Source organism: Amblyomma americanum, chromosome 1 (genome assembly GCF_052857255.1).
Source record: "Amblyomma americanum isolate KBUSLIRL-KWMA chromosome 1, ASM5285725v1, whole genome shotgun sequence".
NCBI classification, from domain to species: Eukaryota; Metazoa; Arthropoda; class Arachnida; order Ixodida; family Ixodidae; genus Amblyomma; species Amblyomma americanum.
The window spans coordinates 140,950,589-140,974,892 of NC_135497.1; the positions used below are offsets into that span (position 1 = coordinate 140,950,589).

Below are 24,304 nucleotides of genomic sequence, written 5' to 3' on the forward strand. Positions count from 1 at the left end.
GGGTTTAAAATCCCTAAGCTACTCAGGCTATGAGGGACACCGCAGTGAAGAGCTCCGGAAATTTCGGCCACATGAGATTCTATTGCACAGTACACGGGCCCCTATCATATTGCCCCCATCGAAATTCGACCGCCGCGGCCGGGATCGAACCCGCGTCTTACGGGTCAGCAGCCGAGCTCCATAACCGCTGAGCCACCGCGGCGGCGTGCCCCTTTTTCTATCACCGGCAGGATTCCCTGCTCCCTTCATTCACTCCATTTGCATTTTGTGCTTTCTTTCTTTATCTACACTCGGCTAGTTTCCTGCACTTCTACGTAACCGTCTTTATCGCCAACCTACACATGGTTAGGCTTAGCTTTCTCGGCAGGCACCTGTTCTGTGCGCCCCTGCCTCCTCCTTCCGTACGAAGCCTCCATCTCCTTCCTGTTCGCGTGGCGCACTTTGCTGCTAACGCCAAGATAAAAAGTGATGCAGTGGACCGCTGGGCAGAGCGGAGCGGTCCTGAAAAGTTGGGTAGTTAGAGGGGAAGAAACCCTTCCGCGAGTCCGCCCTTTCTCACCCGGAATCGGCGGGAAATGACTGTCGTGTGAAGCCTGGATGCGGCGACAAAGCAGCTAGGCGCACAGGATGGAAACTTAAGGTCATGCCATCCGAATCAGCTTCTACGGCGGCTACGCGTACAGCAGCAGACAAAATAGTTTACAGAGCTCCACACACTTGTCTGCAGCGCGCGTAAGGTGCACTGCAAAATACCTGCCATTTGCAAGGGGCTCGAAACAATGCCATATAGCGAATGTAATGTTTAAGGATCCTGGGTCTCCTATTCATGCCTAAAAGAAGTCTTCCAAAACAATTAAGCCAACGAGAAAGATAGTCAACGCGCGCTGGCGCATGCAATTCGAGTAGTACTCTAGACAAGTGTATGGAGGGAATTCATGTTGGCGCACCAACCGATAACTTAAACGAAATTATACTGTTGGGCCACGCAACGCGCACACACAAAGTGGACGTAAACAGTCGAGCAAACATGCAGCTGAACGGCCCCGTGCTATACGAGCGATGCCCACCGCAAAGCTTAGCCGCTCGGCTGCCGCCGAGTAAGTTAGAGCGTATTGTGCCGCGACGTCACCGACAAGAGCGCTCGTATGAGCCCGTCTGAATGATGTCACAGCTCATTCGCACGACGAGACGGACTCAATCAAGCAAAACTGGATGCGCTCAGATCTCCCATAGGTCATACACATTTTGGCTTGAACACGCGCGCACGACCGTGCACGAAATCAAGAGGGAAACGGACCAATTTGGGGGCGGTATGTGTGCCCCCAGAAGTAATGTGAACGATCAGCTGCGCAGTTTGTCAACTTTAAGGGAAAAACTGTTCGCCCTATTACCTAAGCTGCCCAATCATGCGCCATACGAGAACGCGTCATTGAGCTCCAATAGGTCCTTCACGTAATGTGGCTAACTGAGCGCAGCTCTCCTTTTGATTGCCTACATTTCTTTCGCCGCTTTTCACTCAAAAATATTCCAGGACCTATTAATGCTTAACCCAGGATGAACCACCTCTAGGACCAGCTAGCCGACCCGAGCAGCTAGGTGTCAACGCTGCCTTCATAATAGCGGACCGAATCTCCATCAAGCGTAATACGCAAGCATTAATTTGATACTTGTGCGCACGGGAGCGTTGGCTCAACGCAGGAGAGAGTGCGTTAACATGCACAGGAATGAGCGCAGCTAAGGAGAAACACTGCACATGCAAAAGAGTTTGGCATCATCTGCCACTGAAACTGTGCGCGCACATTTGTTGCTCGACGAAATCAAATGAACAGTCGTGGCCAACATGACAGGGAACAAAGTTTGATCGTTAATTTATTCATTACGGCATAATTATGTGCGACCAGCAAGCTTTTACTCTATTTAATTAGTTCTGGTCCTGGCGCAAAATATATATAGGGGTGTGCGAATAGTGCTTTTTTCCAAAGCAAACACTAACAGTGTAGCTTTGCTACCGAATCGAATATTCGCTAATTATGCGAATATTCAAAGAACAATCGTGAGAAAAAGCGAAGCGCTGCTGTCGCAGTTATAGCCGTATCCGTTAAAAGACGCAACACTGATCTCCATTCGGGGGGTCGCAAAACGAATTCAGTGTATCACTGTTATGTTATGCGCATTGGAAAAGTGCATTTCGCTCTTGATAACGGAAGGTGATAAACTACAGCGCCACATCTCTGTGCATGAGCTACGTGTGAGGCATGGCCTCCGAAATTAGGCATAAAGGCCGGGTTTGCTGAACCTCCCTGGGCCCTGCCGCGTCGTCCGATCTCTGAGGCCATGTATGAGGATTACGAACCCCGCCACGCGGATGGACCGCTCCGCGGCGCTGAACCCTCTATCCCGCGCATACCGATCGCTGCAGCTTGGTACGCGGCGTGTATGGACCCTGTTTTTAGAATAGTCGTGGAAGAAAAAATACAGCGTTCCTTATTCGAACTTCGCGCCAGTTATTCAAAAAGTGTTGAAAACATTGAGGGCATATTCAATTCATTTCAAATCATTTTGAGCGTACATATTTGGTACGGTCAAATAATCGAATAGGTGTATACTTGATTCGGTATTCGAAATTTCGGAATATTCGCACACCCCTAGTAAAATATACAAAAGTCATTCTCAAATTTAGTGGAGAAATAAGTTGAAAATTCGCAATTTTTGTCCAGAAAGTTTGCTCACTCAGTTTGCTCACGATTGTACTAGTAATCCATCAAAGTGCATTAAACGCGTTTAAAAAGAAGGCGCCAAAAAAAGACCTATAATCCCTAAGATTCTGGCACAAACGACACCTTTCTTTCACGAAGCCCGCCCACATGTGAACAATTGCCGCTAATTGGCGAGAATTTCAAAAATTAAACGATAAGCTGGGATAAAAAAAAAGTGAACAAAGACGCGTGTGACGCCAAAATGGCTATTTGAGTTACTCTCTCTGCAGTATATTTCGTACGCTTCAGTTTAGCGTGACTGAGATTATACATCCATCTGCACAGGAGGTAAAAGAGAATATAGAGAGCAAAAAAAAAAAAAAATCTCGTCGTTCCGTCAGTTGCGAAAACAGCCAGACAAGCTAGCTCACAGTGCTCAGTCTGTTCTTTAGTTTTTCCTCTGCTATATGACCCTCCACATGTTTCACTAGACTCTGCCTCTGTACGTATTACAGCTGTTCCCGCTGCGCACATAAAGTCCACAAATAGCCGCGTTCTTTCCTCACCAGCAGATATAAAAACAATGCAGCAGTCCTGCCATAAGCTCTGTCGTGAAACAGCTAGCAGGGTATAAAGCTTCCTTCGGGAATACACGTACTATATTTCATTCTGCTCAATCTGATCTGCCACCACCGACACGGGTTCTGTGACGTCGTCCTGAGCAGCACCAATAATGCTCTTTATTTTTTCTTGCACGACGAGAAGAGGGCCGCTAAAAGATGAGAAGGCCTGCTCAGTGGGAACGAGCGTAATCATGAACAACAAAGAAGTACGCCACTCGGACACCTGGCTCGTGACTCCGCGGGTCACTAAAGGAAGATGCACAAAAGGCGCGTTTTCAAAGCACAGGTCGATCACGATCGCTTCCTTCACTATCCTCGAAAACAGCAAGTGGGAGAGGTCTACTCCGACAAACCAAGGTCCCCTTTCCGAGATGCCTATCGCGGCTATCAGAAAGCAACACCAGCACACTGCCAACCTATCCTCTGACACATCATTAGCAAGCATAGAGCCATTCGCGGACACGTTTACGACACGGAGAAACTGAAGCTACGTTACGCGCTATAGAAGAAAGACCACAGTTTTCCCGAAAGAAGCCTTCAGATGGCGATGCTTGTTTCGCGAAACGCTGTATGTCGGGACCTCGGCATTTTCGTGAGGAGAGCCTTTTGAAGGACGTTGCTCATGTGGCTGTCAACAAGCACTCGAAATATGGCAGCGGTGGCAAGCAAACCCTACCTGAATGATCCGGGGCACGCTTCCCGCTGTCGCCTTCGGTACCGAGAGCAAGTAGAGAGTATTTCATTTCAGACGCTGCCTTGGAAGCAGACCTCACAGCGTTTAAGGTTTTCGTCAGAGGATTCTGAACGTATCATCGACACTGTGTACACGTTAAATGTTGAAGAGACAGGCGTCGTCAACAGAACAGCGCAGCCCTTTTTGACAATGGATCACAACGCGTTCCTTTCTTATGAATAAGGCATCGCAGCCTGTACCGCAAGCAACAGCTTGAATACGTCAAGACTTCGCGCAGGATTCCTGCCTCAGCTTCGCACTGCCTGCTGTCACATCTTGGAACCGCCCTGTTTACGTCGACCGGGCGCTGTTTTCACCGCCAGAGCGATCATCGACCTAAGAGCGTGGGCCCTTCAATGCAGAAGAATAGCATTCAATGCTCGGCGAGCACTTTATACAAACGGGCGATCAGTCACCAAATCAACAAGTTCGAACTACATCACTGATATAACGCAAGCACGGCATAAAGAATAGAGTAAAGAAAGGCATCGAAGGAAAAAAGCACTGCATACGCGGCGCATCTGCCGTGCGCATTAAGCCATTGTCCCCCTCTACTTGGCGCGTCCTGTTGGTGAGGAAGCACGGCAATTTCATCGCGATCTAAAAATGGCACAGCAGCTGCTATCGCTGCAGCCTGGCCCGTTCGAATGCGCTCTCAGCACCGACCGAGGATCTCGAAGAAAACGGCAACAATATGAGAGGAAGAAACAAGTTTGCTTTACGGGGGTTAAACGTGCCCTGGTGGACGCCGTAGTGAAGGGCTCCGGAAATTTCGACCACCTGGGGTTCTTTTACGAGCACTGACATCGCACAGTTTACGGGCCTCTAGAATTTCGCCTCCATCGAAATTCGACCGCCGCGGCCGGGATCGAACCCGCGTGTTTCGGGTCAGCAGCCGAGCGCCATAACCACTGAGCCACCGCGGCGGCGGAAGAAACAAGTTGAATGAGCATGGAACCGACTTGCTTCATTCTCCTGTTCTGTTTAAGTTGCAAGCTGTCAGTTTGAAACGCAGAGATATCACGATGAGAACACTTCGGCATTTCTAAGCAGTAGGGAACTGCAAGACGCCTATAAGCCGTCTTCAAAATCCACTGACATCGCAAAAATCAGAGCTTAAACTTTCATCGATTCCATCTGCTGTCAGCTCACCCTGCCGTTTTCACTCAAGAAATGTGGGGCGGGCAACCTAAGCTTACCTGCTGTTAATTACTGCGCGCAGCGGCTTTTACAGCTCGCAGCGTTTTCCATGGAATATAGTCGAACACCATGGACAAACGGAATACGACTGGAGCGTTGCAGATTCGAGAACAAAAACATGCATTCAAGCAACTAAGAATAGCTGAAATAGCGCTTCTTTTTCACTCACGAAATGCAAGTTGCGACAGTCCTCTCATTGCTGATCCACAACAGTACTAGGGCATCTACCATCTGAAATCCCAAAACTAATATGCGCGCCCTATTTGTTAAGTAGACATTAAAAACATGTGATTCCCAAAACGACTCACCTGCCGCATTACGAATGTCCAACTCGGCTTAAATTGGGAACAGTGACTCTCGAGACAAAGCACCAAGCAAAAACATGGTGACAATGCAGGTGGAAATCAGGCATTAGTGGAATTGGAGGTGGTCAAAAACGCGCAAAAGCAGCTAACGTACGTCTATCCCTCCGCTCTCTCAGCCATGACGGTCAGCTAGGCATACGTGTGTGGTTGGACGCGTATGCCCAGCAGAGGCGCCTGTGGACAAACGTTGCAAATACTCGACACAGCCGCTCCAATAAATGACCTAGCGGCCAGATAGTGTTTCAATATTCAATAGGCCTTCTGTCATCAGATGTAGCCGTGTCTGTCACAATTTAGACTGCAAGATAATAGGTTATCCGAACTATAGCCGGATACAACTCGGGAACGAAACGTCCGCTGCGGCGGCTGAGTGGTTATGGCGTTCGGCTGCTGGCCCGAAAGAGGCGGGTTCGGTCTCGGCCGCGGCGGTCAAATTTCGGCGGAGGCGAAATTCTAGAGGCCCGTGTGTTGTGCGATATCAGCGCACGTTAAAGAATCCCAGGTGGTCGAAATTTCCGGAGACCTTCACTACGGAGTCCCTCATAGCCCGAGTTGCTTTGGGACGCTAAACCCCCATAAACCAAGCCAACCAAGAACGAAACGGTATATGCCCCTCCAGCCAATAGCGTCGACCGATTTCCATGACACGGGGGTTATTGCCCATTCACCTGGCACCCCTAACGATTTCACGCTAGCAAGCCCAAGGGGATAGGGGAATCGGTCAAAGGGGAGAATCGGTAGACGCCATCGGCTGGAGGGCCTCCTTTGAGGGGCATTTGCCGCTACTTCCTTGAGTTGTAGACTGAACGGTATTGCGAAGAGATACAGCAAACCTGCCACTGAGTGCACTGTACACAGCTAGTTTGCAAGCAGAGAGAAGACGAACACAAGGATCGATCCTTTGCGACGACGTGGACACTACAAATTATAACTACTAAATGTGGCGACACCGTAAAGTAACGTAATAAACGCCTGTGACAAACTTTACAGGCTTGGAGCTGGAACATAATGCTGGCGGTTGGCCCGTGCAAAAGCGCGCTGATCTCCATTGTCAGTGGGGTTACGTCCGCCCAAAACCCAGGCGCACACAAGTGTTTCTAATTACTCTGAAGTCTCCTCAGTGAAACAGCGAAAGGGTAGCACGTGCAATGAACGCACCTCAGTAAAATACCGGCACGGAAACCGCAACCGCGAGAAGCAAATGGCGCTAAACAAGTGGAGAGGTCACGCCACTTAAAACACGCCATTCGCTCCCCAAGAACTAACATCTGTGTAAGCGCGCATTTTCAAGCACAACTAATGCAGCGTGTTTGACGCGCTTTTGTGATGCTTAATACCGCGCAGTGAATTTCGGATCTCTAAGCCAGTAGTATTGGCTGATGGCACAGTACTCGAAGGTTGTACAACATGAGACCAACCGACAATGAGTCATCAACGATAAATGCAGACGCTCCGATTTAGACGCAGGTTGCTCTCCTCTAACGAAAGGAATACAAATATCATCAGTATTTCATGCCAGTCACGAGGCCATATCCTACGACCAACCAATGGGCAAATGCAAAGACGCCAACCGAATCAAAACCTGCTTAAAAGCTGACGACGAGGTATTCAGTTACTGCAGCCGAAACTGACATGCTCACAGTCATGCGTTACCATCAAATGCATCTCAGGAGCAAAACGTCAAAAGAAACGAGCACCGTGCAACAATGTACACTGGGATTCAGCCACGAGCGAGGGACCGCGTGGTTTCCTGAGGCGTTAGTTCCCGCATTTGCCGCGCGATGCCGCCACGCATCAAAGAAGCGGAGCGTTCTGGGCAAAAGGCGCACGCGCTCCCGAAAGAGGGCGAGACGCGCTGATCAAAACACAGGCACCGAAAACGGGATCAAGCAACTAGCCAGCGATGTGCAAACCACGTGGCACGGAATATGTGACAGCCCGGGGCGCGGGAGTCCACGGTCCGGTCGCGGGCGGCCGCGAGCTGACAGGGGCGGCCGCGTGCAGGTGAGCCGCGGTCGGCGACGAGCGCGCCCGTGTCGCGCGGACAGGGGCGCGCGCGTGACGGCCGGGGGTACGTACATTGGTGCTTCTTGGCGGCTGCAGCGGCCAGGCCGGCCACGACGGCGTCGACGAGCGACAGCCGGCAGCTGGGCCGTGGCGGCGCCTTGCGCGGCCGGCGCCGCGTTGTCGTGACGGAGGCCGTCGCTGCCGTGACCGCGGGTGCGATCACGGCCACCGCTTCGGCGGACGCCGATCGGATGACCATCCCATCCAGCTTTCTCGGCCGGTAATCCAAGCGCCAAGGATTCGACGGTCCCTCACTGGGTTCGCAGCAGCAGCACGTCGCCACGTGAAGAGCGCAGGTACGCAGAGCGCATCAGTCCGACCGGCCGCTATTTCGGGAGCACGCAACTCGGCACGACAACGGCGCCTGGCGCTTCTGTCCGTTGCTCCGAAGTCACTGAAGGGAGAGTTGATCGTCAGCGCCGACAGCACGCAGCCGCCTCCTCGCCCTTGCGCCCCTCGCCCGCGCACGGAGGGAGAGAGAGCGTGACGGCAGGCGGTGCGGGGGAGAGGAGGACCGCCCTCTCCGCCAACAACAATCGCCATATTGGAGTCCATCCAAAAAGCCTCTCTGCGTGACAGACACGCATTCATCAAATGATGATGTACAGTCGCGCGCTCCTCCTCGCCCCAAAGCGCCACAAAGAAAAGCGCTGGAGAGGAGGCCGCGGAAGGAGTGGCCTGCAGCGCTCGCAAATCAATCTCGTTTTGCGCCTCTTTTGTGCCTCACCGCCGCAGCGGCAAGCGCGGGCGCCCCTCGCCGCTGTCGTCTGGCCCGCATGGCGGCCGCGCTCGCGACGCCCTGAGTGGCTGCGGCCGCCGCCGGCTGGCTCCTCCTCCCGTCGACGCGCCGCCGTCAGGTGCGACGCCGCGTGGCACGTCGACGCTCGCCGCGCGCGCTGTGCACTGAAGCCGCGTCACGTGGGCCGCCGAAACGTCCCCCCCTTTTTGCGGAAGGTAAACACCCGTCGCTTGCTGTGCTCCGCTCCTCTAGGCATGCAAGTATACAACGTGTACTTCCATGCCTAATGCTACGTAAAAATAAAGGTACACGTCTGGTGTAAGTGCGTTGCCCTGAGGATGCGGTCCTTCTCTTCCTTTCTTTCATATTTTTTTTTTATTTTCTACTCATCAGAGGTGCAATTTTCGATCTCTCATATCGACTGTGTGGCTTGATTACCGTGCAGTGCGCCTATAACGTTGATAATGTTTGTTTCAAGTGTACTGTGACGTTCGTTAAGGAAATGATTTCTAGTGAAGACGATGATTCATCACATGTAAAGGAAACGACTCACTGACATAACGCGAGCTGCTTAATTAACGATGGTGGTAGTGCATAGCGCAATCTTGCCGACCTTTTGCTTTGTTTGCGAAGCTGCCGCAATGATAAACAAGTAAACGAGATTTGTTCCTCGTCTCTATTCGTGCCGGTTCTAGCTATGTGGCCTCTAGCTGTTTGTTATTCCAACGCGCACTTCACCTAATTTAATTCAATGTATTTAAATATTGAAACAACACAAATCGGAAGAAAAAAATATGACGGGAACGAACTACTGTTTTGTACCATTATTTTATTTTTGTACATATGCAACGCATACAACCGGTATTTCTGATGCGCACAGAGCGTCGCAATTCATGTGACAAATGCAGCCTGATCGAGTTAACTGTGGCTCGGTTCAACAAGAAAATGCAGATCATCATCGAATTATTATGAGTCGGGCTCGAGCGTGTCACAAGTTATGTAATTCTGAATATGCATTCTTACATTATGCTGCAAGAAGAACAACAAAATATGACGATTAGTTACTGTGCTAATTAGTTAATGGCTCCATGTCTCGAGCACAGGCGTTGGTAAAGCAGCAGAGTTCTCCAAAAGACATCCTTTGAAATACGTGTAAACCTGTCACTGTATAAACTCCTTTTCCTACGTAATGGCCGCTGAAATAAGGCTTTTCTTGATTCAGCTTACAAAAATCTTTCTTTGCTTCTTATTTCACATTTCCGCGATGCTGCTTTCGTGAGGAAAAAGCCCCTCCCTCGTTTCTGTTTTTTTTTTTTTTCACAAAACGAAGCTGTATATACTTTCTATCAAGCTTTCCATTGTTCACATGAAAGACGCAAAAAGAGTGCATTCTCCTCAAACTGTTGCGAACAAACGCTAGCGCATCAATTAAAATCATGCTTTGCTGCGCTGCGAACTAAAAATTTTGGCATTCACCATGGCAACGCGCAATGAGATGTTCCCAGAATGTTCGATTCTAAATTGGAACCAGCAATCACACATCCGCTGTATGTTTGCGGTTGTTGAAGCACATATTTTTTGGCTTTCAAATAAGCTGCCTTTAGCCGCATGCTCCCACACAAGGAGCAGCATTATGTACTTCCTCCACTGCTGTGTATTTTCACAGGACGCGTTCCTTTCTCTCTCTTCTAATTAGAAGATGAAGAAATGCTTCTAGCTAACCTGGTGTTTCTGGACACAACTTTCTCCAGTGAACGTTTCAAAATGCACCCTCTACATGAACAACCCAAGTTCACTGACTCTAAATGAGCAGCCAAACATGATTAGCGCGCCGGCTGTCATTATAAACGCGACGGAAAAGAATGGGTCCACTCAGTGCTGCACTAGACTTGCGCCTTTTTTCGTTCCAAGCAAGCATGTCAACCGGAGAAAACAGGCAGCATGGGACGTGGGTCCCGTATTGCTTTTTACTTTCAATATTTGTGAATGTCGATCGTCCTAACCGACAGCCACTTCACCCCGATTACCAGCAACCTTACACGAAGAGGCCTGACACACTTATCTGTCCTTGTTCAGCGGGAAATGCTCACTCGAATACATCATCATCGTCATCAGCCTGACTGCGCCCACTGCAGGGCAGAGGTCTCTTACATGTCTCTCCAATTAGCCCTGTCCTGTGCCAGCTGTAGCCACCGTATCACAGCAAGCTTCTTAATCTCATCTGCCAACCTAACTTTCTGCCGCCCCCTGCAGCGCTTGCATTCTCCGTTATCTTGAGCGGCGGTTATCTTGCATTCACATTACATGCCCTGTCCAAGCCCGTTCCTTCCTCTTGATTTCGACTAGGATGTCATTAACACGCGTTTGTTCCCTCACCTACACGCGTATACAGCCGGAAGCAAAAATTAAACGGGAGGTAGTTTGAAGCCAATCAGATGTGATCTATATGAATTAATTAATGAAAAAAATTGGAGGTGACACTTAATCTCCACCTTAAGGGTATGACACGATAGCGTTAATGGGTTAACGCCCATACATGCGGAATTTGTCATTCTCTACTTTACATTCATAGATACCCGGGAGTCCTTCATACCACTCCTGGTGCAGTGGTGCAGCGGTTAAGCGATGTGCCACTGTCATCTGTGGGCTTTGTGAGACCCAGGTTGCTCTCCCCGAGCAACCTCTCACGAGCAATCATTAATTTAACCGCCACCTGCCAAGGTGGCCTGTTTTCTCACAATCCGGTGGGAATGTTGTGATGACGCTACAAGGTCACGTGATATATGTGGCCCACTTAGGTTGCCGGAACAGCCAGTTGCTGCGGCTGCGAGGCTCCAAACGGACGACGCCGGACACTTTTTGTTCTGACATAGGGGTACTAACGCTCTCGCGTCAAAACTTTATTGGGAGATTTGGGAGGAGGATGTGTTGGTCGAATGTCATCTCTGCGCCACCTAGTGTCCCAATGTCGAGATCGCGGCGGGGGCGTCTTTATCGCGCGGGCGGGGGTACTCGCATGAGAGCCCCGACAAGTTCGCTGACGCAGTATAGAACACAGCTCAAAATGTAAGGTTCCCGCTCATGCATTTGGCCACTGATAGTTGGCTGTATGCATGCTGCTATGCAGTGTTCCCTGCCATTGGTTTGACCAATACTTACATGGCTTGTGGACTGTATTATCCACGCCTTGGAGCCAAGCAGATGGTTCCCCCTGCTTGGCATTAAGGCGTGAAGCACGGGAACTGCGATACGAACATCCACGCAGGCGCGAAGTGAACGAGGCAGGCGATATATATATATATATATATATATATATATATATATATATATATATATATATATATATATATATATATATATATATATATATATATATATATATATATATATATATATATATATATATATATATATATATATATATAAACTGCGGGTTGTTGCACGTTGCCGCTATGTTTTCTTTTGTGGTAGAACAGCACAAAACGACGGGACAGGAGACGGCGTGCGCTCTTCCATCACAAATGAATTACCAACATGCCTAAGCTGCTGGCCTGGCTATATTCTTTGTGCTGTTTGCCCTGCTGGCCTGTACATGTATGTGTATGTGCGGAGGGGGGAGGGGGGTGCCCATGCGCGCGTTTCACATCCTATGCGAAAACTGGCGCAAGCGGGGCCAACAGCTGGTGTGCAAAAGACGTCGTCCCGATAAGAGCTCGAAGCGCGAATAATCATACAAGCATACAACAATGCGAACCGCAACTAATTCCCCTCTAAAGCCAGTACATGACCTCTGTTTACATTTTTGCCTTTTTGTTACACAGCTTCGCAGCTGAAAGCAAAGCTCCTACTGTTTGACTGGTTCAGGGCTGTTAGGTGGCTAAACGCCAAACTGAACGCAATATGTTGCCGTCAGAGATGCAGAAATCGCATGGCCACATGATAAGGCTAAAACCATACCGTAAAAACATTTCTGATTTCCAGCAGACAAGCAAGTGGTCGCGGCAACGGAAAGGCTTTCGTGTGCTCTGCGTTCGACACACTACGGAGTTTCAGAATAGAGGACATTATCCCCTAATCGACAAGGTCCCCCTACTCTAGAAGTCTCTATACTGAACAAATAGGTGTAGAAACTGGGCGCCATAGCGGGGCCGTGTTCATAACGTTCCACAGCCATACAGAAGCAAAGCAGTCGCAAAGGGTTGATGACATGTCAGGAACGCAGCCGTGAGATCGTATGTCAATCTGCAGGAGACAAACAAACAAGACAGCAAGACCGCTTGCAGTCTTTCCGGTGGGTATGAAGATGGGAAATTCTTTTCACGTGAAGTACAGCAGGAGTGATCTACAGTTCGCGTAACAGCTAGAATTGGTTAACGCTGCAAATACACTGCAAATAAATAGCTCTATAAACAAGTACAGCAATTCGCTGTAAGCGTTAAGGGAATATGTTTACTTAGTGCAGGTAGTGACCGTTGATCCTGATCATGAGAGGGAAATAACTAGAATAAGAGTATGGCGCAACGCATATGGCAGTTTCTCTCAGATCATGAATGGCAGGTTATCAATATCCCCCAAGAGAAAAGCGTACAACAGCTGTATCTTACCGCTACTCACCTACGGGGCAGAAACGTGGAGGCTAACGATAAGGGTTCAGCTTAAGTTAAGGACAACGTAACGAGCTATGGAAAGAAAAATGATAGGTGTAACGCTAAGAGACCGGAAGCGGGCAGAATGGGTGAGGGAACAAACGCGTGTCAATGACATCCTAGTCGAAGTCAAGAGGAAGAAATGGGCTTGGTATGGTTTAGTTTATGGTGGTTTAACGTTCCAAAGCGACTCAGGCTATGAGGAACGCCGTAGTGAATGGCTCCGCAAATTTCGACCACCTGGGGTTATTTAACGTGCATTGACATCGCACAGTACACGGTCCTCTAGAATGTCGCCTTAATTGAAGTGTCACCGCCACGCCGGGATCAAACCCGCGTCTTTCGGGTCAGCAGCCGAGTGTCATGCATAGCCACTATGCCACCGCGGCGGCTTAGAAGTGGGCTTAGGTAAGGCATGTAATGCGAAGCCAAGATAACCGCTGGCCCTTAAGGGTAACGGAGTGGATTCCAAGAGAAGGCAAGCGTAGCAGGGGCGGCAGAAAGTCAGGTGGGCGGATGAGATTAAGATCTTTGCGGGGATACGGCGGCCGCAGCTGGCACAGGACAGGGTTAATTATGGAGACATGGGAGAGGTATTTGCCCCGCAGTGGACGTAGTCAGGCTGATGATGATGATGATGAATGATGGGGGGCGAAGGAGGCAGATTGAATTCCACGAAACGTTCTTCGCAGGTTGCCCAAATCGCCTCAGGAGACGTTTCCCCACAAGTTGGTAAAGGGCGAAAACTTTCACCGAGAATATATGGTGCACGTGAAGTAGATAAATATGCGGATCCGACCTCTGTATAGTCGACAACTTGACCGATTGACAGCATGCATGCTGCGTCATTCTAACGGCCTTCAATGAAGCATTCAGCCAGTTAATCGCGAGCCAACTCATCTCTGCGCCTTCACAGCCACTTTTCGTTTACAGCGACAGCTGTTAAGCGCCCGTTCCTGGGTTTTACGTCGTCGTCATCGTAGTAGTAGTATGCCGTAGTCGTCGGCGTAACCGGTGGGTGCGTTGCCATGGGAACCACTCGGATGAGGTTACCAGAGGAGGGTACGGCGAGCGCGGCGGAATGGAGGAATGCTTGACAATTGAGGTTTTAAATGGGGGGGGGGGGGGGGGGGAGGGGGGTGCTTAGGGCGAATAATACCTCAACAGCTGTCGCTGCATCTCGAATCGCAGAGTGGTAACCGTAGTGTGAGTCTTTGTTTTGTTTTCTCGCAGCTTCAACCAGCCAGGCGAGAGAGTAACTGCGCCTGCTTGCGGTGATGTGCCCGCACAGTCAAGGAAGGCAATATTTTCGAACAAAAATTTATAACTCCACCATCTTTCCACGAAGCTTGGAATAAATATGGGCAGCCTAATTCTGAATGCGCAAATCACGCATTGCACCAATACATTTCAAGCAATTGGTAAAAATAATGATAATAATAATAATCGGTTATAAGGGAAGAAAAAGTGTAGCAACTGCCTCACTTCACGGTTGACCAATTCTACCGCCAAGGGAAGGAATGAATTCAGGAGGGACTGGAGGAAAGTAAAAGGGGAAAAGGCTTTGTAAGAGCTGCGGATAATTCCACCACCTGAGGTTCTTTATCGTACACCGACATCGCTTTGCACACGGGCGTCTTTTGCATTTCACCTGCATCGATATGATCCCGTGTCATCGTGCTCAGTAGCCCAACGCTGCTGAGCCACCGCGGCTAAAGCCTCTGACTGCGCAGTGTGCACTGGATAAAAAGAAATCCAATTTCGTCGCCGAAGTCACGTTCCGTAAACTTTTGACGGCGGGTGCACATTCATCAAGCATCAATACGATCAACCACATAAGCCACCAATTACAAGCCACCTGTTTTTATAAATAAAATTGGTTGGAAGTCTGCGCCTATGTGTGCTTTTCGTGCCGTTCTCTCTGCGCAGTTTTTCTCGTTCTTTCCACAAAGTCCGCATTTTAAAGAGTGGCGCTGCGCGCTCGATGCACCGGATCCGTGGACCGAACGCGCAGCGTTTCTATACCATAACGCGAGCGAGTGTCTCGCCGGGAAAGCACCTGTCGCCCTCAGGCGGGACCCGCCGGAGTTGCGGAAGGCCACTGGGGCGAGGTGATGGGCTGAAGGTGCGGGCAGCTGGCACATGTGCCGCAGAGTGCGTTTCGCGAGCGCCACTTGACTCTAAACCGGGGGGGGGGGGGGGGGGGGGGGGGGGGGGGGGGGGGGGGGGGGGGGGGGCTTGTCACACTGCGCCTCCCGCATAATTGCTACAGTCGTCAAGAGTTTCCTCTCCCTCCCACAGTACGCTGCATACAGCAGAAACGTGAGGGTCGCCGCTTCAAGCTCGTTCGTTCCCGAAAGGGGACCCAACTGCGCCGTGAAACGGGACAGTTTCCACGATCGCACTGAAGACGAGCTCACAGTGCAGGTGCGCGGGTTTTTGATTAGAGCACGTGAGCTGGTGCGTGGAGTTGGTCATGCCGAGGAGGAGGATAAACTTTATTTTCGTCGACCAAGGTAGCATTTGGTGTGGGGTTATAGCCCCATCAAGTGGCCGCCATGAGCCCATGGCGTTCGGCGACTTCTAGGGCTCTTGTCACAACCCGGATCTGTGTGTCCGAGTCAGAACTGAGCAATGCGGCCTCCCACTGGTCTGGATTCGAGAGCTGCAAACCTCGCGGAGGGGAGCCCTGAGGGCAAGCCCAGAGTACGTGGGAAAGAGTGGCATGTTGGCCACATAGTTGACAGGAGGGAGAGTAGACCCCATGGTATATGCGGGCATATATCGTGGGGTTGGGGAAGGTGTTCGTTTGGAGTTGCCTCCACGCAACCTCTTGGGGTTTGGTGAGAGAAACATGTGCGGGGGGATATAGAAGTCCGATAAACAGGGCTGCAGAGCACTTCGATAACAAGTAAAAAATCGTTAGTTTGGTGGCAAAATTCTGCACGCAGTCAAATATTGTCACGAGTTTAGTTTAAAAGCAATCTGTTCACATTCAGCAAGCGGTGGTTAGCGTTCATTAGCTTGCCTGAAACATTTTACTAACAACGTCATAACTTCTTTGTCGGCTTGTTTGTTTTCCAATTTTAAATTTTGATGTATGAGCTTCCGTGCAAGTTCAGTCAACAATAAGTAGGTTGTCCATTTTTGTCGGCCTGTTGCTTGGTAAAATGTCCCGCCTCTTTTTTAATTATGGAATCATGCTTCCGCAATTTTAAATGCAATCAGCAAACAATAAAATTGAGAGTAAAAACAGAAGCGCTCGCTTATACTTGTAATGTAACTAACAGCACTCCGTATCTTGCCACACACAAAGTACACTGCGGCGAGTAACGGTTGCCACCAAGCGCTAAATCACGAAAATGTAAGTCAACAAAGCTATCTGTCACTGGCCTACCAGCGCTGTGCCCCACGAGCACCGCTGTGAATACGGCCTCTCACAACTTCGTAGCCACTCGATTTGGGCAATTTCAAGCTGCATGCGCACAAAATTATATATGCATGCTCACACCTGTAGATTCTGTGCGCTACGCCACTCTTTTCTCATACAACCTCGCGTCAAGTGCGTGCAGCCTTGGTCAAAAGCCTTCGGTCCAGATGCTTTCCTTTCGAGCCGCATAGTGGAACACTTACGGGACCCCTAAAGTGAACACCAGTGTTCTCCTCACTCTACACATACTTAAGTCTTCAGGGGCGCCACAGAAAGTCATGTGGCCCGGAGACCAAGGGTTCGCACAACAATGGGCGCGACGTTCGTCCCCATAAGGGGCTCGGCCGCCGCACGACGAGAGACGCAGAGCGGGTCGCGGCCGGGACTTGGCTCGCGATTGAGTTGAGCGCGGTGTCACCGGCGACGTGTACGAGCGGGCGCGCGTCCACCGCCCGTCACGGGAGACGAGTGGTGTGCGGCGCATGCCTGCCTGTGGCAGCTGCGCGCCGCGCATCCATCCGTGGTTACGGGTCTGTCCGCGCGCAAGCGTTCACAGCAGGCTGCTGCTGCTGCTGCTGCGGGGCGTCGCAGAAACCTGGCCGACTTTAAGCCGGTGCTGTATGCGCACACGCGCGTGTACACGGCCGACGAGCGGCGCGCAAGTGTCGCGCGCACCTTTCACTGCCAACGCATCTCTCTCGCCGCGCGACAGCCGTCGAGGCGTCACCTTTGATAGATTTACTCGCGCCGGCCAGGGAGCCGGCTGACGCCTTCGGCGTCCATTGTTCGCTGCCGCTGCTGCTGCTGCGAACGGCTTCGTATGTGGCGCTCACCCCGTTTATTTTATTCCTGCCCGTAAAACAAGCTCACTGCGCCGCGCCTCGGAGGGCCACGCCGCAGGAACATCCCCCCCCCCCACCCACCATCACTGTGTCTTTTATTTCCACGACTTGGCGCGCCAGTCGCGTCTTAAGGAATGTGTTTAAGGCGAAAAAAGGGGCGCACATATATACACACGGCGGAGAAAAGCGCCAGCGAGCGCGGCGGAACAATATGAGCCGCCCGTGAATGTGTCATTCGTCAGGAGTAGCGAAACTAGATATCTCTTAGACGCGCCCCCATTTCCCTTCCTTTCGTCTCAGTTGTATTCCCGTTTGTGTGCGACAAAAACGAAGGCGATACGAGTCGAGACACCGTGCGCCAAAAGAATTTCCTACCCTGCACACATGTACGCGTATATTTCTTGCCGCGCAAGAGAAAAAAAAAAGGGGGGAGCCAGAAAAAGGGTGACTTGCATGCTGCAAGGTACCTACCTATATGGACAGCAAAAAAGGAAAGAGGAGGAAATGAATGCTTCAAGCCTATGCATGGGCACGCACGTAATGGAAGCAAAACCTTTCCTGCGACCATGGCCGGTGCGTTAATTGCGGAACCGCGCAATCAAAATCACGAGGTGTTTTTTTAAACGGCTCTGCAGTGTGCGAGCAGTGCACGAACAATACCACGCAAGTACTGTTCACACGAGAACAATGCTACAGTCGGATACAACTCAAGAACGAATCGACTTTTCCCCGTCAAAGGACCCCCTTCCAGCTAATGGCGTCGGCCGATTCTCATAAGCCTGCTAGCGTAACAATGCGAGGAGTGCCAGATGAAAGGAGATATAGTTCCCCGCTACCAGTTCAGGGATAGTCTCTCCCTCCATTGTCACGCCGCTCACTGCATTGCGACGATAGCAGGCTCATGACAATCGGCCGACGCCATTGGCTGGAAGGGGGTCCTTTGACGGGGCAAAGCCACTGCGTTCTTGAGTTGTATCTGACTATAGGCGCTCTTGATGTGATGCGCTACATGCAGTATGGTTACAAATTCACGTACGGACTTTTCTCGAAGAAATCATTAGATAATAAGGGAGTAATTACTCATTGACATCCACCCAGGGCAGCCACACGGCTACACCTTCTACTCCACCTTGGGGGATTCCCCTAAACACTTGACCAAATCGTTAGATATTTGTCTTTGCTTACAGGAAGTCAAATTTCATAATCTGTAGCTCAGAGGGAGAAAAACTGTGGCTATGCATGAACGCAATGCACCTGTCACGCCCTGTCGCCTGTCAGTTCCCTAGGGTGAGTTCGGCTCACGAATCATGAGTGAATGTGGCGCCGGAAGACGACAAGGCTCTTTTTACAATACACACGAACGTTACAGCAAACGTTATCCCAGAATATAGCAAGAAACATTAGGAAATCTGTTGAACATCTTTAGACACGGATATATGCGCACATGCCGCAAACATCTCGTGTGGATTAAATGCGTGGAATACACTATTGTGCATTCCGCTGAATAGCGCTGTATATATAGCACCACGCGTGTCAGAACCCTCGTATGGCTGAAATTAGGGTTCCGGTATCGCACATTTGAAATCTTAAACAAAAATAAGGCTTATTCCACAGTTGAAGACAGGCTATGTACGAACAAAAAAACAGTTCGGGCTGCCCGCAGCCAGCCGGCATGGCCAATGCCCGCTTCGGGACATGTTCTGCGCCACACACCACAGTCCTAACACGTACACTGAAAAAAGTAAGCTAATAAGCGGCGTTGACTAAAAGTGGACGCTCTGCAGAATCCAATGCTTCTACATTAGTACGGTCAACAATAATGGACACCCGAAGGTACCAAAGAATTCTAGTTCCTCGTGCATCCATATCTGTCGCTCGAGAATCCTCAAGGCCTGCTGCCCATTTAGGCAGCGGCTGTAGCCTCAGGCGTGTACACATTCCTGCGGCGAGATGACATTAAGAAGCGATCTACTGCAATCTTCTCCTGCTTATAGCTAGCTGCAATTTCATGCTATATAGCGCAATTTAAATAAGCCGCGCTTTCCAGTTTTCCATCTCGTCGGCGACCGCCCGGTTCGGCAAGCGAGCTCAAGAATGGGAGTCCGCCTCTTCTCCACTTCCCCCGCCCGGGTGGAGGGTGCCGTTCAGCCCAGCGAGTACGACGCACGGGTGCGTCGTCACTGTGCACCCGCGGCGGGCGGCCCGTTTTATCTCCCCAAGAAGTCGCGCTCGCATACCTGCCAGGGGAGATTTGACGCGAGCGCAGCTGATGCGCCGCGCCTTGACCCGATTTCAGCCGCGCGAAGTGCTCTCGCATGCCGAACATGCATGCGGTCGCCGTTGGGGCCTTGACATGCATATTTCTACATAACAAGTTTCCGAGCTAAGCTAAATGAATGACTGCAGAGCGACGTGAATGGGCCAATAAACTCTGGAGTGCATGCAGACACGCCGCGGACAATAAAAGCCGCCCCGCATTTAGGTTAGTCCGTCTCTCTCGCTCTAGGTCAGTGCGTTATGCACACAATGCGCCTGAACGGCGGGCAGACTTTGGAAAAGTCAGGCGTGGTGCTTTCACCTCCGCCAGCACGTTACGCGTCATTTACGAGACCACAGCCAGAGGCTATGATACCAGCACTAAACGAGCAAGCCGTCCGAGGCACGCCCTTCGGATGGGTACTGGTCCGAGCGTTGAAGGCTGTTCGCATAGCAGAAAGATCCGTGATTCGTGGGCGCCAAAGGCGCCGACCAATCAAGCAGGCTAGTCACAAAGTGTTCTTATACCCCTGCAACACGGGCATTTCGAGGGCCCTCGAACCGATAGTCTACCGACTCAAAGGCGATCGAGCGCTGCTACACGGGCAGTTTCAATGGCGATCGAGTCAATAGTCTATCGAGTCAACGGAGTAGCGCAGAACTCCATCGAGATTTCGAGGGCCTTCGAGCACTGCCCAAGGTTGCTAGCGTTACTTCGAGCGGCGCCAAGCGCACTTTCGTACACGACACATTCACGGTGCAAAAGCATGAACAAACATTATTCGCATAAAATATAATGCAAGCAGCCTGTAAAATTATTTTAAAATTATATTAGACTGGTTTTAAGTGCATTAAGCGCATTAATTTTCCGTTGCAGTCTTTGCGTTGCTTGCGTACTTAGCGTTGACAACATGGCGGCACCCTGCCCGCCCGCTTCACAGCGATAACAGCTTCGTCGCTAATCCCTCAAAGCAATATCGTGTTCTAAGCTGTTGTATTCGCCTTCGATTTGCCCATTCTTACCCTCGCATAAGGTTTCAAGAGACAAATAGCTCTTGTTTTTCAGATATCATGGCGATTTCCCAGGTCTCAAGCCTGACGAAGCAGCGCTCCGACGCAGTTGGATTGGCTGGGTTTTGGCTCGTCTTGTATTAGAGTGGCTACAGCAGTGTCTGCATATGTCCGTCGCGTACGTGCAATTAAAAGGGTTTTGAACGACTTTCGCGTATGCGTGTAGTTCAGCATTTAGTATACATTTATCAAATATTTTTGTTATTTTTGCAAAATCCAAAGTAGCGATTGTGGCACCACACATCCGTGGCGTAAGACACGAGAACCATTTCAATGGCCATTGAGATTTGCCGTGTAGCAGCGGCGAGTTCGATGGCGATTGAAAATCTCGAAGACCCTCGACTCGAGGGTGATTGAAACTGGCCGTGTGACAGGGGTATTACTTGCCAAGTGTTTGTAAAGTTGGCTCGATGTTTATATGCTGCGGCCAGATGGGGCTGAGCTCCACTTCAGTACTGGCTGATCTTGGGACAGAGTGCATTGCTATATAACTGCGGCTGCTTACTGAGCCGCTGAAAAGAAGCCGCAGTGGTATGTACGAATGAAGAGAAGAACACGCGGTTACTGCGGCTCAGTCCATTGGCCAAGCACGATAAGTAATCGCTCTAGATACATCTAAATTTACCGTATACAAAAAGAAAATAAATAGATACAGGGACAGGAAAAATGAAACGATGTTTTATTTTCTCCGCGACTGATTAATTGAATCCCGCCATGTCAGCGGGAGGCCGCTCATAAGAGGAGCAGTCGCCCGCGCAGCACTCTGACCGGCAGCTGTCGCGGTTAAACCCGCTTCCAACGCGTCGGAAATGGAGCAATCCGTCTCTCTGCTGAGGAGGTGCATGGGACTGCGCACCGCTAGCGAGAATCGTCCGAATACGACTCAAGCCGCGCGGCAACTAATCAGTGGATCGACCTGCACATTATTTGGTCCGGCTTTTCTTTTTTTTTTTTCTCCTACTTCAAACAGCAGCCGCGGTGTATGAAGCTGTATGGTACTTGAGATGTACGATACCTTGAGGTCGATATCTTGACACGTTTCAAGTGGAAAACTTATCAACCCCCGAAAATCTGGACAATCTGGAAAATCTTCTAGTTTGCACGACTGCCACCATGTGCAGCGTGGCGCTGAACATTCGTAATCGCCGCGGGAATTTCGAATGTTCGGTACATCCTAATGGTTTTCTATGGCCACCGGAAGTAGTGCTGTGAGTGCAGGAAGCATTTTATAGGTCAGATTTTGCAGCGAAGAAGGAGACGGCCATGTTCGCGCAGAATTTAAAATATCCTCAGTGAGTTACGCAGTGTTTTCTACTGGCGGCCAACAGTTGCTCTAGTTTCATTTGCTGATGTCCAAGAAACCTGGGCAATTGCAGCGGTGGCCTAGTCGTTAGAGCATCCGCCTCGCATGCGGGAGGTGCGGGGTTCGCTCCCCAGTGCCTCCGGGTGCCCACCGGTTGCACAATGGGTATAAGCTTACCCCTGCCTGGTGCTCGGCTTCTTCAGGGTGAAGTGATTGGGAAGAAGAAACACCCACCTTGAGAAGAAGAAAAAAACCTTGTGCCATGGCGCTCTTAGGCCGCAGATGCCCTTGTGCCATGAAAATTAACTAATAATCACCATCATCAGGAAACCTGGGAATTACAGATGTATGAAACCTGACGATCGAGTGTAAGTCTCGACTCGCAGGCAACCGGCACGTGACCAGCAACCAAACGCAACACACAGTGACACGCACACACGGCCGCGCACGTCCGCCAGATAGAGGTTGCTTAGTGAGAAACAGACCTATGTACACAGCTGGCCTGTTTCTCGAGTGCTGTAACTACGCTAGCGAAACTTCTGAGAACCGGCAACGTGAAAGCGCGCGCGGATGATCAGCAGACATCGCTGGCACCGGTGGTATACCCGGCGGCACTGGGTATCGAACCCAGGACCTTCCTCATAAAAGGGAGATACTCAAAGCACTTTGCCACCGCATACTGGAGCCTGGAAACTGTAGCTCTTTTCCGTGCTGTGTTAAGCACAGAACATTAAACTCCGCAGGAGTCGCTTCAATTCAGGGCTTTAGACATTGCGCGAGGAGTGGGTGTGCGTGAGGGATCACGATCTACAACGCACTGGCTGCCGCCGTTGTTGGCATAAGCTAGTAGAAGTAGCCGCATGTAAACAACAAAATAAGAGCAGTGCAAAGCGCCTGATAGTTTTTACTGCTCTACAGGACCAACTGTAATGCATCTAGCGAAGATGGTGCCGATTTACCGCGCTCATGGCAAGCTATCGGTGAACACTGCACGGCTTCAACCCTTTAGTGAATTCAAACCTTTTCCTTGCCTTATCTTTGTACACATTTTGTTTTGGGATTTTCTATGCGCGTCAGGCATTTTGTCAGGTTTGTTACAACAACTGCACTTTGTTCCTTTTAATATATTTCTTTCATGGTATTGTTCGCTGTCTGCCGGGCGCTGTCACTCAAGGCCTCTGAGGCTTTAGTAGGCATGATTGTTTCCGTATGTCAATTGACATGAATAAAGGTGCTCTCTGTCTATCTATCTAAACGCCAGACAGGCGACCGACCCTCTCAGATAATTTCTTTTTACCCATTCTAAAGTGCAGACAGCTAGCTTTTTTTTTCTTTTTACATGAAAACAACTCATTTTTGCGTCTGTAATCTACGCGGTGCCATGCACACGGTGCGCTGATCAACATGGCCGCTCAGGGCACACGAGAACTGTCCATATGTAAGTTGCGCACAGTCCGCAGCAAAACGTTTACGAAAAATGTAAAAATGTACATTATATATATATGCAACTGAGTCATCTAAAATGTCTGTATGATGGAACTTGGATGCTCAATTTGCTGGCGTTATCTGCAGCGACCTGGCGACTGGATCGCTGCAGAAAAAGCTACTATAAATTTGTTCCCGAGCACACGAAACTCGCAGATTTTTACTGCCGACTTTAGTTGGTAAGGCACGTACCTCTGTGTTAAAATTCCCCCGCATCCGTTCTGTTCTTTGCCCATGGAGTACTCGTAAGTAAGTAGAACGCTATTCCTACTAAATATGCTCTCCCGCTCAGCACGATTCGTCGGGTATAGCGAAAGAAACCGAGGGATCCCCTCTCAGCCTTGCCCATATCGCCCCATCTTCAAAGCCAAACCCTGCAGGAGACCGGTCACTTACCTCGCGAATGATGAAGCGAGTAGCGGTCTTTTAGTTACCCGCTAAATGGTCCCAATATATTTCGACGGGCATGTTGTTATTGTTTTCATCTGCAACGGACACCATTTAGGTTAGGTTAGGTTAGGTTACGCTCCTCGTTACGCTCAAGTCCAGTCGACAAGACTCCCGAGTTGGCCGCGAGGCTCCGCAAACGCAAGAGCCGCATCCCAACTGCCACTTCAATGTGTATACGTCGGCGATACTTATCACGTGGTCTGCCGCCAAGTTCCGGCGCCGGGCTGCTGCCTGCTAGCGGAACACGGGTAGGGTTTCACAGCACCGACTGCGGTACGGACTGGCGAGGAAGGACCGTTCAAAGGCGGGGGGGGGGGGGGGGGGGGGGAATCTGCGTGGTGCGCCTTTCTTCACCGAGAGCAGTGCGGTCGTCCTGTGATAACAGCAGTGAAACTGAG

The 24,304-nt window shown here is 50.4% G+C and overlaps 1 protein-coding gene across 2 annotated transcripts in view; it reads right to left on the reverse strand.

Moving 5' to 3' along the window:
* Positions 1-24,304, reverse strand: part of LOC144113758 (protein tiptop-like) — a 384,665-nt gene that overhangs the window by 15,924 nt on the left and 344,437 nt on the right. The window contains exon 1 of one of the 2 annotated variants that reach the window (XM_077647063.1): positions 7,697-8,323. The exons of the other annotated variant lie outside the window; for it this stretch is intronic. Within the exon in view, the coding sequence (XP_077503189.1) occupies positions 7,697-7,883 (187 nt within the window). The 5' untranslated portion in view covers positions 7,884-8,323. Of the gene's footprint in view, positions 1-7,696; positions 8,324-24,304 lie in introns of those variants that run through there. 2 annotated transcript variants of the gene reach the window in all.